The 15,838-nt window shown below is 37.9% G+C and overlaps 1 protein-coding gene across 6 annotated transcripts; it reads left to right on the top strand.

The window, feature by feature from the left end:
- The first annotated feature begins 8,517 nt into the window (after positions 1 to 8,517).
- LOC145056706 (pre-mRNA-splicing factor ATP-dependent RNA helicase DEAH1-like) lies at positions 8,518 to 15,594 on the top strand. 6 transcript variants are annotated; one of them, XM_079004419.1, is made up of 27 exons: positions 8,518 to 8,536; positions 8,610 to 8,715; positions 9,481 to 9,588; positions 9,711 to 9,810; positions 9,914 to 10,044; positions 10,133 to 10,336; positions 10,452 to 10,523; positions 10,616 to 10,702; positions 10,814 to 10,847; positions 10,940 to 10,994; positions 11,106 to 11,165; positions 11,293 to 11,364; positions 11,451 to 11,514; positions 11,604 to 11,683; positions 11,775 to 11,842; positions 11,916 to 11,970; positions 12,039 to 12,096; positions 12,200 to 12,271; positions 12,375 to 12,443; positions 12,508 to 12,597; positions 12,705 to 12,791; positions 12,926 to 13,041; positions 13,427 to 13,493; positions 13,583 to 14,629; positions 14,702 to 14,989; positions 15,068 to 15,203; positions 15,302 to 15,594. In XM_079004419.1, the coding sequence occupies exons 4-27, from the start codon at positions 9,717 to 9,719 to the stop codon at positions 15,349 to 15,351; spliced, it is 3,156 nt and encodes a 1,051-aa protein (XP_078860545.1). In that variant the 5' UTR covers positions 8,518 to 8,536; positions 8,610 to 8,715; positions 9,481 to 9,588; positions 9,711 to 9,716; the 3' UTR covers positions 15,352 to 15,594. The 6 variants fall into 6 exon arrangements, with proteins under 6 accessions (XP_078860545.1, XP_078860547.1, XP_078860544.1 ...); XM_079004421.1 differs by lacking the exon at positions 9,481 to 9,588; XM_079004418.1 differs by lacking the exon at positions 8,518 to 8,536 and having other exon boundaries at positions 8,543 to 8,715.
- The last annotated feature ends 244 nt before the right edge of the window (positions 15,595 to 15,838 follow it).

The following is a 15,838-nucleotide window of genomic DNA, read 5'->3' as shown; positions in this document are numbered from 1 at the left end:
AGTCCTCGACTGTTTGTACCGAACACTAACGTTCTTCCCAAGCGTTCTTCCTTTCGGTCATTTTTCTCTAAAGCTTCTTCTTGAGCTTTCCTGATACTTTCGACAATCGTTGAAACGACTTCAATTCTTAACACTTTTGGCCTTTTCCTTTCCAGATTGACTTTCCGACTGAGAGCATCAGCAACAACATTTGCTTTACCTGGGTGGTAAAGTATCTCACAGTCGTAGTCCTTGAGAAGTTCTAGCCAGCGTCGTTGCCTCATGTTCAACTCCTTCTGATTAAAGAGATACTGGAGACTCTTATGATCAGTGAAGAGCTTGCACTTCGTGCCGTAGAGGTAATGCCTCCATATCTTTAAGGCAAAAACTACCGCTGCCAACTCCAGATCATGAGTGGGGTAGTTCTTTTCGTGCTCTTTCAATTGTCGAGATGCGTATGCTATCACCTTTTCTCTTTGGGTCAGAACACAACCCAACCCGACTCCAGAAGCGTCACTATAAACCGCGAAATCTTCGACTCCATCGGGTAGAGAAAGTATCGGTGCTTCACATAACTTCTTCTTTAGCTTCTCGAATGCCTCATCGTGTTTCTCACTCCACGTATACGTAGCTCCTTTATGAGTCAAAGCTGTTAATGGAGCAGCTATCGAAGAAAAGCCTTGGATAAATCGTCGATAATATCCGGCTAATCCTAGAAAGCTTCGAATTTCCGTGGGACTCTTTGGGTGTTCCCACTTCATTACAGCCTCGATCTTTGCGGGGTCAACCATTATTCCCTCCTGGTTAACAACATGACCCAAGAATTGGACTTCCCGTATCCAAAAGTCGCATTTGGAGAACTTTGCAAAAAGCTTCTCCTTCTTCAACACTTCTAATACTTCCCGTAGATGCTTGCCATGCTCCTCTTGGCTTTTCGAGTAGATGAGAATGTCGTCGATGAACACTATCACGGATTTATCGAGGAATGGTTTACAAACCCTATTCATCAAATCCATGAATGCTGCGGGAGCATTGGTTAGTCCGAATGACATAACCAAGAACTCGTAGTGTCCATATCTTGTTCTGAATGCAGTCTTTTCAATATCCTGCTCCCTCACCTTCAGCTGATGATATCCTGACCTAAGATCGATCTTTGAGAAGTAGCTCGAACCTTGCAGCTGATCGAATAGGTCATCAATCCTCGGCAATGGATACTTGTTCTTTACCGTTGCCTTATTCAGCTCTCGGTAGTCTATGCACATCCTCATGCTTCCGTCCTTCTTCTTTACGAATAACACCGGAGCTCCCCAGGGTGATGAACTAGGTCGAATAAAACCGTTGTCCAACAGCTCCTGAAGTTGCGTCATGAGCTCCTTCATCTCCGTCGGTGCTAATCGGTAAGGTGCCTTTGCTATTCGTGTTGTTCCTGGTAACAAGTCTATACGAAACTCCACTTGTCTATCAGGTGGTAATCCGGGAAGATCTTCGGGAAAGACTTCCGGATAATCACACACAACCGGTATATTCTGCACCTCTTTCTTCTCCTTCTTGGCATCGATTACGAATGCCAAGTATGATGCACATCCTTTGGACAAACATTTCCTGGCTTTCATCAGGGAGATGATTCCAGAATTCACTCTGCGTTTGTCCCCGTACACCATAAATGATTCCTTTCCGGGTGGGTTTACCTTTACTATCTTCTTTCGGCATTGAATCTCAGCATTGTTGGCGCTAAGCCAATCCATACCCAAAACGATGTCGAAACCGTTTAACTCTATGGGTAATAGCTCTTCATCGAATTTGTTTCCGTTTAGGTCAATGACGATGTTCCTAATATGATTACTAACAGGTACGAATTTGCCACTGGCAACTTCTACAATCAGGGCATTATCTAGTTTTTCTACAGGCAATGCTAATTTCCCACCAAATTTATGCGACACAAAGGAGTAGTTGGCTCCGGAATCAAATAGTATATTTGCAGGCAAACCATTTACAAGAAAGGTACCTGAAGCGACGTCTGCTGCCTCCTTTGCAGCCTCGAGCGTCATCTGGAAGGCTCTCGCCTTCGGCTTCGGTGGTATGTTGGGTCTTCCTGTCTCCTTCTTCTTCGGGCAATCCCTTGAAATGTGCCCCTCCTCGTTGCACTCATAACAGACCTTCTTAGTGAACGTGCATTCATTGGCATAGTGCCCAGACTTTCCGCATTTGTAACAAGTGACCCCTCCGTCACACTTCCCAGAGTGCTTTTTCTTGCACTTGTCACACCACTTCGCTTCTGATCCTCCTCCTCTCGAACCAAACTTCGAGAATCTACCCTTCTTACCGGACCTTGAGGATCCGTCAAATTTCCTTTTCTCGCCAACCTCGACTTTGCTGGCAGCTCTTCCCTTAATCATATCCTCCACAGACTTGGCAGCCCAGATAGCTGCCTCCAAAGTAGGTGCCTGACGCACTGGCACCGCGTACTCCCATGGTAATCCTTTTGCGTACTTATCAATTTTCGTCAGCTCGTCCGGAACAAGACGCAAGGCAAATTCCATCTTTTCTGTGAAGTTGTTCGTGTATTCATCGATTGACATGCTCCCCTTCTTTAGGGTTAGAAACTGGTTCTCTAGCTCGAGCAGGTTTTGAGCTGAGCAGTACTTTCGTTTGAATTGTACCAGAAATTCTGCCCATGTCAGCTCCAGGGGTTTGTTGGGGCTTAAAGTCTTCCCCAAGGTATTCCACCAACGTACAGCGCCTCCTCGAAACTGACGCACTGCAAACGTGGTCTGTAGCTTCCCTCTGCAACCGCATGTCATGAAAGCTAACTCCATCTCCGAGATCCAATCCATGACTCCGATTGGATCTTCCTTTCCCGTGAAAGTCGATGGCTTGCAAGTATGAAAATCCTTGTACTTGCATCCATTTCTCTCGAATCCGTCATCTTGGTAATTTTCTTGAACTATTGGTTGGTTGACTTGACCAACAGTTCCACTGTAGTCTCCTTCCTCTGTCTGCCCTTCGTTCAACTCGGGCTGTTCGATCTGAATAGTGCCTTCCTCTCGATTTTGCTGGAGCAAACGTCTAGTTTCCTCCATTTGACGATCCAACATAGCCTGGATCATCGCTTGCACTCCGACCATCGTGACTGGCTCAGGTGCAACTTCTTCTACAACAGGTATTTGTTGAACCACTGGGGGTTGGTTCCTATCTCCATTCGCGTTTACGTTTCCGCTACGGGTCCTTGCCATCTTGATCTATACACCGAATAAGGTGAATTTAGATCTTTATTTAGGGTAGACGTTTGAATCGTCCTTATCACTCCGAAACGTTTACATGCTAGTTCTAATATCGTAGTCGTACGTTTAGAATCCTAAACACATAAGGTTTCCAGATCCGGTCGGCAACAGACCATAGATCCGAACAATTAACAGCATATTATGCACAAAGCATTTAGCACATAAAAGCATTTTAGGCACAATTCCTAAAATAAGCTAGTGCTCACACCTCACAATCATCGCTTAGCATTCTAAGTTTAAGTCTAGAAATCCTACAAATTCCTAGTTCGCTTAAACCAATGCTCTGATACCAACTGTGACATCCCCAAAATCACGGCCAGAAAAGACCGGTTTGTTTATGCTTTGTTTAAAAATCAGAGTTACATTTTAAATGAAAGTGTTGCGGAATTTGTCCCAAAACAAAATATGATAAGGATTTATCAAAAGCATTTCCATAGAAATGTATTTCATTAAAAGACTTAGGATGTCATGTTCGTACAGATCAAAAGCATAAACAGTACAATATAAGCCTTACTACATTATTTCATATCTACAGGCCTATATCCGTAATCCCTCGTCCAAAACATCACATCTATGCTCATGCGCCACTACCTGTAATACATAAAACTGAGTGGGTCAGGCTTGGGAGCCTGGTGAGCACATAGGGTTTTCAACCCACAATAAATAAGTTTATTAATTTCATCAATCAACAATAACCCGATTACCCGTTCCCGTTATCCTCACTTTACGTCCCTAAACACCTATCATAAGGGACCTAGCCTAAGGATCATCATCGGGACGGACACTACTACTAAGGGGATTCCTCAACAATAAATGTCCTAAAGGCAACCATGTGGGGGATGGAGTACACCGGTGAACACGTCGTTCACAAACACCTACAGGTTGCGAGCCTGCTAGTGTTCCACTGGACTGTCTAGAAGAGTCCGTGGTCGTCATCCATACTCCGCTAGATGACAGAACAACAACATCAACATCGAGGCCTCTCATCATTTTATCACACATCAGCTATTATATCTACCCATGTTTTACCCCAACATTTTCGTAGATATAAAATACATATACAGTTTAAATCATTGAAAACATGTATAACAATGTTCATCCAGCATAGATAGCAAGTATTCAGATAATATGCACACATAGCACGTAATTTATATAAAATACTTCATATCTATGTGTAAGCTGAAAGTAACTATGCACTCACCTGATTAGGTGGTGACTCAGCACTCGGACAATGCTTCGATACTCTCAAAACGATATTCCTTCGATAAAACCTAGTATCGATACCACTAGGGTTTAGTTTAACGATAACCGCGACAAATTAATTAGTCCGAGTATTATTAAGCGTTAATAATACTCGATATAACTCATAATAATAGCTCAAATAATTATTTTAAGGACCTAATAACATTCCTATAATTATTTGAAAGCTATATTAAAAATTGCGTAAGCGTAGCACACTTACAGCGATTTTTATCGAGAACCGGGACTTGATTGGAACAACGTTTCGAAACCGAAAAACTCCTTTTTCTCGGGACTCCGGGAGCCTCGAGGCTTCCCTAGGGTGCTAAGGGGCTTAACTAGGGTTTAGAGGTGTTTCGGGGTTGTAGAGAGAGAAAGAAGTTAGAGAGAGAAGTGAAAAAGGTGTGAGAAATGAAGGAAAATCGGCCCCTTTTTATAGCCCTGCGAGACCTCGGTACGCTGGGCGTACCTCGGACCTACGCGGGGCGTAGTCATCGGATAGGAGCGCCACCTCGGACCAGCTGGCTAGCACTCCGGAAGAGATAAGGGCGAGGGTACGCGGGGCGTACTGGCTTCGGACGCGGAGCGTACAGCGAGGGCAGGTGTCATCATCCGAAGCGCGTTCCTTCATCAGCGATGGGCGGCCCAGATGCAGCCACGTCATCAGCCTCGCAACAGACTTCGCATTTTCACACTTCAACTTTAAAAATTCGTAACTTTCGCGTACGACCTCCGTTTTCGACGTTCTTTATATCCACGCGAAGGTGGGAACGTACTCTACAACTTTCGTTTAGACTCCGTCGGCTAATTTTGGCTTGATTTTAAATTTTATATTATTAACGGGCCGGGACACGATTGGTCCGTTAAATCCTCATAACTTCTTCATCCGACATCCGTTTTCACCCATCTTTTTCTCGTTACGCTACCCTTAACGAGATCTCCGATTCTCGTTCAGGTCGTGTCGGCTAAAAACCGCTCGATCTAATATTCGAATTTCGGGTTGTACACTGCTATTCCGAAACTTCGAAAAATCATAACTTCTTCATACGAAGTCAGATTTGGGCGTTCTTTTTATCGATGTTCTTAGTTTAACATACTCTATGACTTTCGTTTAGATTGCTAAGGCTAAATCTTGCTCTATCGTAAATTCACTATTTACGCTTCCCGGTGCCGTGCCGGTTTTACCGTAAAACTTCGACGGGTCATAACTTCTTCGTTATAACTCGGATTTCGGCATTCTTTATATGTAAGGAAACCTTGAGACATATTCTACAACTTTATGTAGAGATATCGGGATTATCTTATACTTTAATTTTGACGCTTATTTTTATTATTTATTAATTATACATTTATAATTAAATTATAAGCACATAAATACACATAATTCACATAATACTCAAATATTTCATCTTTATTACTTCAAAAAGAGTTACAAGAGTTGACCTAGACTATTACATTGACAAAAATGCTTAGCCCTGAAACCCGGGCGTTACAAATCGGCGAGATGGCAGAGGTTCGACCGACGACCTCTGTTTGGCGTTCAATTGGAGATACGATGTGGAGTTGTATGCGATTGTGTTTTTAGGTCAGGGAACGATGGAAGAAAGAATAAAGAGGGAGGGGTAGGATCGTCTAATGTCTCCAGTCAGCGATTGTTAAGATACTGAGCGAGAAAGCAATTGGGCCATCCAATCTTACCGAGAAAGCAACAATTCAAACACTTATGGTCTGATCGAGTTAGTCCAATTCGTTGACTTGACCCAGTCAGACCTTTATCAAACACACCCTCAGTCAGAATTTATTACTCAGACAGACCTTTTCCAGTCAACAACTATCAAATGACCCCTTAGTTAACTAACTTATACTAATGGCTTATGGTTTGCTTATATTTAAGTATTTGCCTAAATCATGGATGGGCACGAATATCATATAACAAGAGACAAAGGTAAATCCTCATGTGATTATAGTAGAATGTATCATAAGCTATTTTTAAATCTTAGAATCTTTATGGTTTTATATTTTCTGTAGGCATTAAATTGTGATGAAGGATTATACATGAATTGGGGTTTTATAATGGTTGAATCCAAATCATGTTTTTATAATTTATTATTTTGAAAGGGTAAGTATGTTGCTATTTCCATATCTATTATGTACTAATTATAATGTTTGTTGGAACATTTTTTAGGTAATGAATTGGAAGAAAGATGAAGTTATCAGAGGAGATGGAAGTTTTTTAGCATTATGTTTATTGTTTGTGGAAAATGTATTTAAATTTTAAGAAGGTTGTTATCAAAATCGTATAGACAATGAGATTATAAACAACAAATTATAACTGGGGAATTTCTTATCAACATTTTATGAATATGGAACTGGAAAAAGGTAATGATGGTAGGAAATTAGGACAAATTTGTTGTTTGGATGATTTTAAGAAGAAAAAGCATAATGGGTATTTTATGTCAATACATTAGAAGTGCATTGAGTTACATGTATTGCATAAAAAGTTAGAAGTATTACTTCAAGAATAAAGGACATAATAGTGATTATTGGATCAAAAGTTCCCGTTCACAAAAACAAAAACCAAGCAAATCAATTTATTTTTTATACATTTGTCAACCTGTCCAACGGACGGTTTATGACACTAGTTATGTATGGTTATTCTGTGTTGTATGTGATATTTTGGGAAACTCATTAAGCTTTAGATTATATTTGTGGATTAAATGTTTTTTTTTTCATGTACTTTATCAAACTGTGGAAAGATAAATGCGTGACTGTACACACATCACCAGTTTTATGATTTGAGATTTTGCGATGCTTTTCTTTATAACTATGATTTTGGATTATGGTTTATGAACTAATGTTTTTGCCTTGAATATATCTTTATAAAAGCCGACATTTATCATATTTCAAAAATCCAATGAAAAGCACCCCCTCCCCCATTGGGGATGGGGGGGGGGGGGTTGAAGAAACTAAATTGTTGCCCGTTTTAATATAAGAACCATCATATTTCCCCAATCAATGATTAACGGGAGTTCACTTTTGAGTAGGATTAACATTGGCTAATGTCTTAGATTATTTTGCTCCAAGAACCTCGAAAATCGCAAACACAACATGCCTTTTCAGCCATTTGATTTTTTTTTTTCAATACATAAGTTTATCTATATAAAAGGGTAGTTGTTTTTAACCTCTTACTTAACTTCATGTATAAATTTATTGAATGATTTTAGCTGTACATGAAGTGTTAAGAAAATCATGCAATTCAAGCTTTTTACCAAATACTACTCGGATAAAAGCCAATGATTGATCCTCATAGTTTTGCATATCTTCTTGTATCATATATTTCATTGAATATCTTATTCTTTGTATGTATCAATTATACACTACTAAAGGCTAGAGAATACAATTTTTTTTCCCAGCCATTGAAGTCCATGATTATTTACAATTACCATTTTATTAAAAAATACTTAGTAATATATTCTAATATATGTTTTTGAGTGTAATGAGAGTTAGGGAGTGACTTGAAAACTTGGCTTTTAGACAAATTGATGTTTCATTAGGCCATGAGGTATGGACTTCATTTCACGCATAGGAATCCTATGTGGAAGAGATGTTCACTAGCGAACACCACCCCCAATGGGTGTAATGGTGGTGTGGATTGAAGCCACTCACGGGTTGTTACAACCAATCAAAATCATTTACTTCTATCTCTCTCTTCCGTTTCTCTCTTGTTCACTAGGTGTTCACCGGTGAACACCATTTCCAACCATATTGAATGCATTGTGAACAAGTCTTGATGATGATGTGGAGAGATGTTCACCCGTTATCATACCCAATTACCTAAAAACTGACAAAATCCATGAAACCGAAAAACAAAAACTAGATCAAAATCGTTTTGGTTCCGGTTAGTACTTTAGAAACCAACCAAGAATTTATCCATAGACACCAACCCATAATATATATTTTTGATTATTTAAGATCTAATATATACTAAAAAAAATAATAATACATGGAAGAATGGCTATACGACGTAGCGTACCCAGGTAGTAACCCAACCCTAATCCCCTTTTGATTGCTATACTGCGTCTCACTCTCAGCTTTTCCCTCTCATCGAAGATACGAAGATTGAACCATAAGCGATGAAGCTCTGTTGAATCGACGAAGTGAAGTGAGTCTCGTTTCTCTTAGGGATTTTGTCTCGGCATTCGGCATCACAGCGCAGGTGAGTCTCTTCTGCAACATCTCCATCTTCGTCTATCTTTAGAGTAATGACGTGCATCTCCAATCCTACATAGCACACACACCACAATAACAGTTTATGACTTTATGTTGCTGTTTAAACATAATATTTGCTGATTTGGGAACCCCAATTTGCTTAAACTGAAATTTCGTGCTTGCTATTTGCTTAATCTCGGTTTAGTTCAAGTTCATGTTTAATCTGAAATGTCAATTCTCATGCTTCTGTTCTTATATTTTGATTTATATTGGTTTACCTACTCTCAAAGTGTTTTTTTTGGCATTCTGGCTTATGCGTATAAGCTGTTGGATGAAATTCCTGTTAAAACTGGTAATGAAATTAGCATGACCAAATTAGTTGGGCTCTTCCTGGTATTACTGCCTCTTCATAAGCAAAGACACTATTTCCAGTAATTAATTGCTTAAAACTTAAACAGATCAAGACTAGTAAAATGAATTGGAGCTATTAGTTCCAATTTTCTTCATTTGAACAGACAAAGTGGTGCATACAGTCATACAGATTTGAATACACTTAATTAAAAACCAACTCGATAATACCTTGAGATTTGGATGATATTCTTTTCTGCAACTTTGAATCCTAAATCATCATTTTTTTTCTCTTCAATTCTTTCTGTTTTCATGTTTTGGTTGTAAACTTCTAAACTTCAAGTTTAATAATATTTGCTGTGTATTATTGTTAAATTTTGATGGCAATTAGCACATGCTTGATTCTTCTCTCAATCTCATGCAGCTAAGAAAGTGTCATCACCTTCTGATATATCTAGTAACCTTTAAGGATATGGGCACATGCATTTGCTGAAGAAAGTTCAAAGTTGACCATAAGAGTTCTAGATCAAATGTATTTTTTTTCTTTAGTGTTGCCAACATTCTTATTGTTATTTGTACGTGATACCATTATTAATCATCTTATTAAAGAAAATACCATTAGTAATCGACTTTGCTGTATGTTTTTGAGTGTAGTGAGAAATGGGGAGTGACTTGAAGACATGGGTTTCAGACAGATTGATGTCCCTCTTGGGATATTCACAACCCACACTGGTTCAGTACCTAATTAGTTTATGTAAGTTATCTTCAATCTTAATAATCTTTGTTGTATATTTATTTTATTGTTAAATTTTAATGGAAATTGGCACATGCTTGATTCTTCTCTCAATCTCATGCAGCTAAGAAAGCATCATCACCTTCTGATATATTTAGTAACCTTAAGGATATGGGAGTGCCATCTTCAAACGAAACACGTGCATTTGCTGAAGAAATCTTTCAGAAAGTTGAACATAAGAGTTCTGGATCAAATGTAACTTTTTATAAAAAAAAAAATCTTTATATAGTTTAAACAGCCTGCTAGTGTTGCCAACATTCTTATTGTTATTTGTATTTGATAGCTTTATAGGCAACAAGAAGAGGAGGCTGCAATGTTAGCCAGGAAACAAAGGAGTTACAAACTTTTGGAGGGAGATGATGATGATGATGATAAGAATGATCATGGTGGATCTGTTTCTGTTGCCACTCAATCGAAAAAGGTTGATAAACACGTGAAACGATTCAGAAAGAAGAGTGAAAACCAAGAAGATGAAGATGATGATGAGGCATGGTGCTTATACTTTTATTGATATATTTTGATTTATTTCTTATGGTAAGTTGCTGTGTTGGTGCCTCTTGTAATAATTGTGTTGCTGTTTTTGATCATATATGGTGCTTCAGGGAGCTGGAATCTTGAAACAAGAAAGAAGGGTTAAACAAAAAGCTTCTCATGACAATTCAGATGAGTCTGAGGTATCTGACATATTTTAAAATGGTTTTAATAATTCTTTTTTTTTTTAAAGTCAAAAATCAAGATATCAATTTGTATTCCATCTTTGTTGTAGTCTGAAGAAGAAAGATTACGTGACCAAATAGAACGAGAGGAATTGGAGCAACATCTAAGGGAAAAAGATGCAGCAAGAACAACAAAGGTTTGGTTTAAAACTTGAAATTATCATTTAATTGTCCATTGTCAATACATGATTTGTTAAAACTGTTTTTATAATTTGCTATTTCATACTTCACTTTGTTTTATTTAACAGCTGACTGAAAAGACATTGTCCAAGAGGGAGGAAGGTATGCTATTTGTTACATACTTTGTTATATATCACAGAAATATATGAAGAATTTCATAATAACTTATTCCTGTTTTTGTTTTTGGACAACAGAAGAGGCAATTAGGAGAGCCAATGCCTTGGAAGATGATGACATTGGAGCTTTAAGGTTTGAAATCTGAATCGAGTTTTTTCTGTAAACATTCCAACATTCATTAATTATGTATCTTTTATTTCATACTTAAGTGTATGCTTTGCTTCTTCAAATTATATTTTTCAGAAAAGTTTCGAGGCAAGAATATCTCAAGAAAAGGGAGCAGAAGAAATTGGAGGAAATCAAGTAATCTTTTTGTCTCTACTTTTACCTCTCACCTCTTACAAATTTCAACTTTTATGGAGATATACGTAAATGATGATTAATATATACATATTGTTTTTGTTCACCTTAATTTTTTTTGCAATTTCAGAGATGATATAGAAGATGAACAATATTTATTTGAGGGTGTCAAGCTAACTGAAGCTGAACAACGTGAGCTAAGGTAATCACTCTCCTTGAAAAAATTTTACATTAAAATATTTTACTTTTGTTTTGTACCTTATGTTTGATAATCATATACTTTTGCAGATACAAGAAGCAAATATATGATCTAGTTAAGAAGAGATCTCAAGAGGATGATAATGTTAATGAGGTTATTCATTATTTTTAATTTAGATATACACATTGCTTTTTATTTTATTTTATTCTACTACCTACCTCACAATGTAATTTGGATTGCAGTATCGTATGCCTGATGCTTATGATGATGAAGGTGGAGTAAATCAAGAGAGAAGATTCTCTGTAGCTATGGAACGCTACAGGTCAGAATCAGTAATTCTTTAGAATCGAAATGATTTTGTTTTATGTGATTTCAGAATTGAAATGATTTTGTTTCATGTGATGTGATTTCAGAGATTCAAAAGATGGAGATAAGATGAATCCATTTGCTGAACAAGAAGCATGGGAGGATCATCAGATCGGTATTTTTTTTTTATTTTGTTGCAATTAACTAATTACTAACCTGTTAACTAACCAAGTCTTATTGCTTTGCAGGAAAAGCAACACTAAAATATGGATCAAAGAACAAAAAGCAAGCTGATGATTATAAGTATGTAGTTGATTTTCTTTTAGTTGTCTATGAATTTTTCATAATCTAATGTGTTGTTTTTTATGCAGTTATGTGTTTGAGGATCAGATTGAGTTCATACAGGGACAAGTCATGGGTGGTGTAAATGTATGTAGTTGTAGTCTCTACCTTATCATGAATTCATGTTTTGATATGTTGTTTTATTCATGTAACTTTTAGTCTAAGGCATTTCTAATTCTCCTACTTACAGGTTGATGTTGATGAAGTAAATGAAGAGGAATATGAAAAAGCTGTAGCAAAATCAGCACATGAGAAGCTTCTTGTATGCTCCCTCCTTTCATCTCTTAAAATTACCATATTAATTTACCTATTTACCCTTGTTCTGATTGCTAAGACTCCTTGATCTATTTGGTTTGCTTTTTTAGGCAGACAGAAAAACTTTACCTGTGTACCCGTATCGGGAATCTTTGCTGAAAGCTGTTGAAGATCATCAGGTAGGTCTCATATTATTTGTTTGAAATAATTGCAGAAATTTGAAAAGTTAAAATCTTTTTTCAGGTTCTTGTGATTGTTGGAGAAACTGGTTCTGGGAAGACCACTCAGATACCCCAATATCTTCATGAAGCTGGATATACAAAACGCGGAATGGTATTTAATTTTTGAAATAACTCAAATCTTTTTCCTTTAAATAAACAAATGGAATCATATTTTTTATTTGAGTTTTACATATTTTGCTTACTTTGAATTTGATACAGATAGGGTGCACACAACCAAGACGAGTTGCTGCCATGAGTGTTGCTGCTAGAGTTTCTCAAGAAATGAATGTCAAACTTGGGCATGAGGTATTTAGCATCGTATATTTCAAATGCATAATAATTTCAAACTTTTTTGTCAACAAATATATCTATCTAACTATGCTCTGTTTTGAAAGTGAAAGTGCAAGTGAAAGCAAACATTTTGGTTTATGGTTTATCAGGTTGGGTATTCTATACGCTTTGAAGATTGTACTTCTGATAAAACAGTGCTCAAATATATGACTGATGGCATGTTACTACGAGAATTTCTTGGTGAACCTGATCTTCAAAGTTACAGGTATTTATTTATTTATTTACTTTTTTTTTCTTAAAAGAGTACATTACAGTTTTGGTCCCTAAACCTTCCTTTTTTTTCCGCAATTTTGGTACTTATTGAGGTTTTTGTCACGGGTTTGGTTCCTGCTTCAATTAAATGACTATATTGCCCTCTCTATCCTCCCTGCCCTTTTCCTCCTCGGCTTTCCGGTTAAATTTACAATATAAGTTTAAAACAAATAACAAGTCTTTATAAAAAATCAGATAAATAGGTAATATGGTCATTTTATTTGGAGCAGGGGTCAAAACCATTACAAAAACCTCAGATAAGGACCAAAACTGCAAAAACTATAATTTAATTTACTCTTTTTTAAAACATCTAAAAACTAACAAGAAAACGAAAACAGCGTGGTGATGGTGGACGAGGCTCACGAAAGGACATTGTCAACAGACATCTTGTTTGGTTTAGTTAAGGTAAGATTAAAATTGTCATCTTGCTTTGAATCTTTTAAGGAGAAAAAAAAAAATTAAAAAATCTAATAAAATGAATTTCTTGTTACTAGGATATCGCTCGATTCCGACCTGACCTCAAGCTGCTCATCTCAAGTGCCACTTTAGATGCAGAAAAATTCAGTGACTATTTCGATTCAGCCCCAATTTTCAAAATTCCAGGAAGACGTTTTCCCGTTGAAATAAACTACACAAAAGCACCAGAAGCCGATTACCTCGATGCAGCAATTGTTACAGCTCTTCAAATCCATGTCACCCAGCCCCCTGGAGACGGGGACATTTTGGTCTTTTTAACCGGCCAAGAAGAAATCGAAACAGCCGAAGAGATCCTCAAACACAGAACCCGTGGTTTAGGTAGCAAAATAGCCGAACTAATAATCTGCCCAATTTACGCAAATCTCCCCACCGAACTCCAAGCCAAAATCTTCGAACCAACTCCCGAAGGGGCCCGCAAAGTGGTTTTAGCCACCAACATCGCCGAAACTTCACTAACAATCGACGGAATCAAATACGTGATCGACCCCGGATTCGTGAAAATGAAATCCTACAACCCTCGAACCGGAATGGAATCGTTGCTCATTACCCCGATCTCAAAGGCATCCGCGAATCAACGGGCGGGTCGATCCGGAAGAACGGGCCCCGGGAAGTGTTTCCGGTTGTACACTGCGTACAATTACTTCAACGATCTGGATGACAACACTGTTCCCGAGATCCAACGGACTAATCTCGCGAATGTTGTTTTGAGTTTAAAGAGTCTTGGAATCCATGACTTGTTGAATTTTGATTTCATGGACCCACCTCCTGCTGAGGCGTTGTTGAAAGCTTTGGAGTTGTTGTTTGCTTTGAGTGCGCTTAATAAACATGGGGAGTTGACTAAAATCGGGAGAAAAATGGCGGAGTTTCCACTTGATCCCATGTTGTCTAAAATGATTGTGGCATCTGATAAGTATAAATGTTCGGATGAGATTATTTCCATTGCTGCTATGTTGTCTATTGGAAGCTCTATTTTTTATCGCCCTAAGGATAAACAAGTTCATGCTGATAATGCACGATTGAATTTTCATATGGGTAATGTTGGGGATCATGTCGCGTTGCTTAAGGTAGGTAGGTGGCTAGATTTTGTTGGTGAATTTTTTATATTAAGTTATTATAAGTTTTGATTTTTTTTTCAGGTTTATAGTTCGTGGAAGGAAACGAACTTCTCTACTCAGTGGTGTTATGAGAATTACATTCAGGTGAGGAGTATGAAAAGGGCACGGGATATTAGAGATCAACTGGAGGGGTTATTGGAAAGGGTTGAAATTGAAATAGTGTCGAACCCCGGGGACTTGGAAGCAATTAAGAAATCTATAACTTCAGGATACTTCCCACACTCGGCCAAGATGCAAAAGAATGGATCGTATAGAACTGTCAAACATCCGCAGACTGTTTATATTCACCCCAGCTCTGGTTTATCTCAGGTAGGTGGTGGATTATTATTTATTTATTTTTGTGTTGATATGATTTATGATGTTTGTTTTGTTTTTTTGGTGGTTAAGGTACTTCCTAGGTGGGTGGTATACCATGAACTGGTTCTGACAACTAAGGAGTACATGCGACAGGTCAGCGAGTTGAAACCCGAGTGGCTTGTGGAAATAGCGCCTCATTATTATCAACTAAAAGATGTTGAAGATTGTATGCTCTCTCTCTCTCTCTGTGTGTTAAGGGTAACATATGTCTATATATTTTAGTATGAAAAAGTTAAATTATTTGATTTTGTTGTTATCTTGCAGTGGCTTCAAAGAAAATGCCACGTGGGGAAGGACGTGCATCTAAAGATTAACCCTGATTTGCAGTAGAGGAAAGATAGGAAATAGAAAGGAAGCTTTACTGTAAATAGAATTTTGTAAATCCTGAAGGTGATGAGACAGACAGACGTAGCCTAGGTGCTATTATTGTTCTTGCTTGTATACACAGTACAAGTAGATTTTGATTGTTATGGGGGTATGGTGATGCTATCTATCTATGAACATTGAGATTATGTGGACTCTTAATAACTTTTAACATGCAACTTTTGATACATCAATCTGGATTTGTGTGTTATGGTTTGGTGTTTCATGCTTATTCCCTTTTGCTGGATGAATCAGAACCATAATATATCCTTCTGGTTGGTTGCTCCAACCCTGGAGCTGTTCCTCCTGACAAAAGCCTCTGGCACAAACAATCCAACTCAGATTTCATTTTGGCCAATGGCTGTTGTCCAGCTCAGATTTCCAGCAAACAATCCTAGAAGTAACTCCTACACAGCTATCCTGGCCTCGCTAGCAATA

The sequence above is a fragment of the Lactuca serriola genome, chromosome 6 (genome assembly GCF_051521515.1).
Source record: "Lactuca serriola cultivar US96UC23 chromosome 6, Lser_US96UC23_V15, whole genome shotgun sequence".
Classification (NCBI taxonomy): Eukaryota; Viridiplantae; Streptophyta; class Magnoliopsida; order Asterales; family Asteraceae; genus Lactuca; species Lactuca serriola.
The sequence above is the reverse complement of the archived record's forward strand: the minus strand, read 5'-3'. Positions and strand labels throughout refer to the sequence as shown.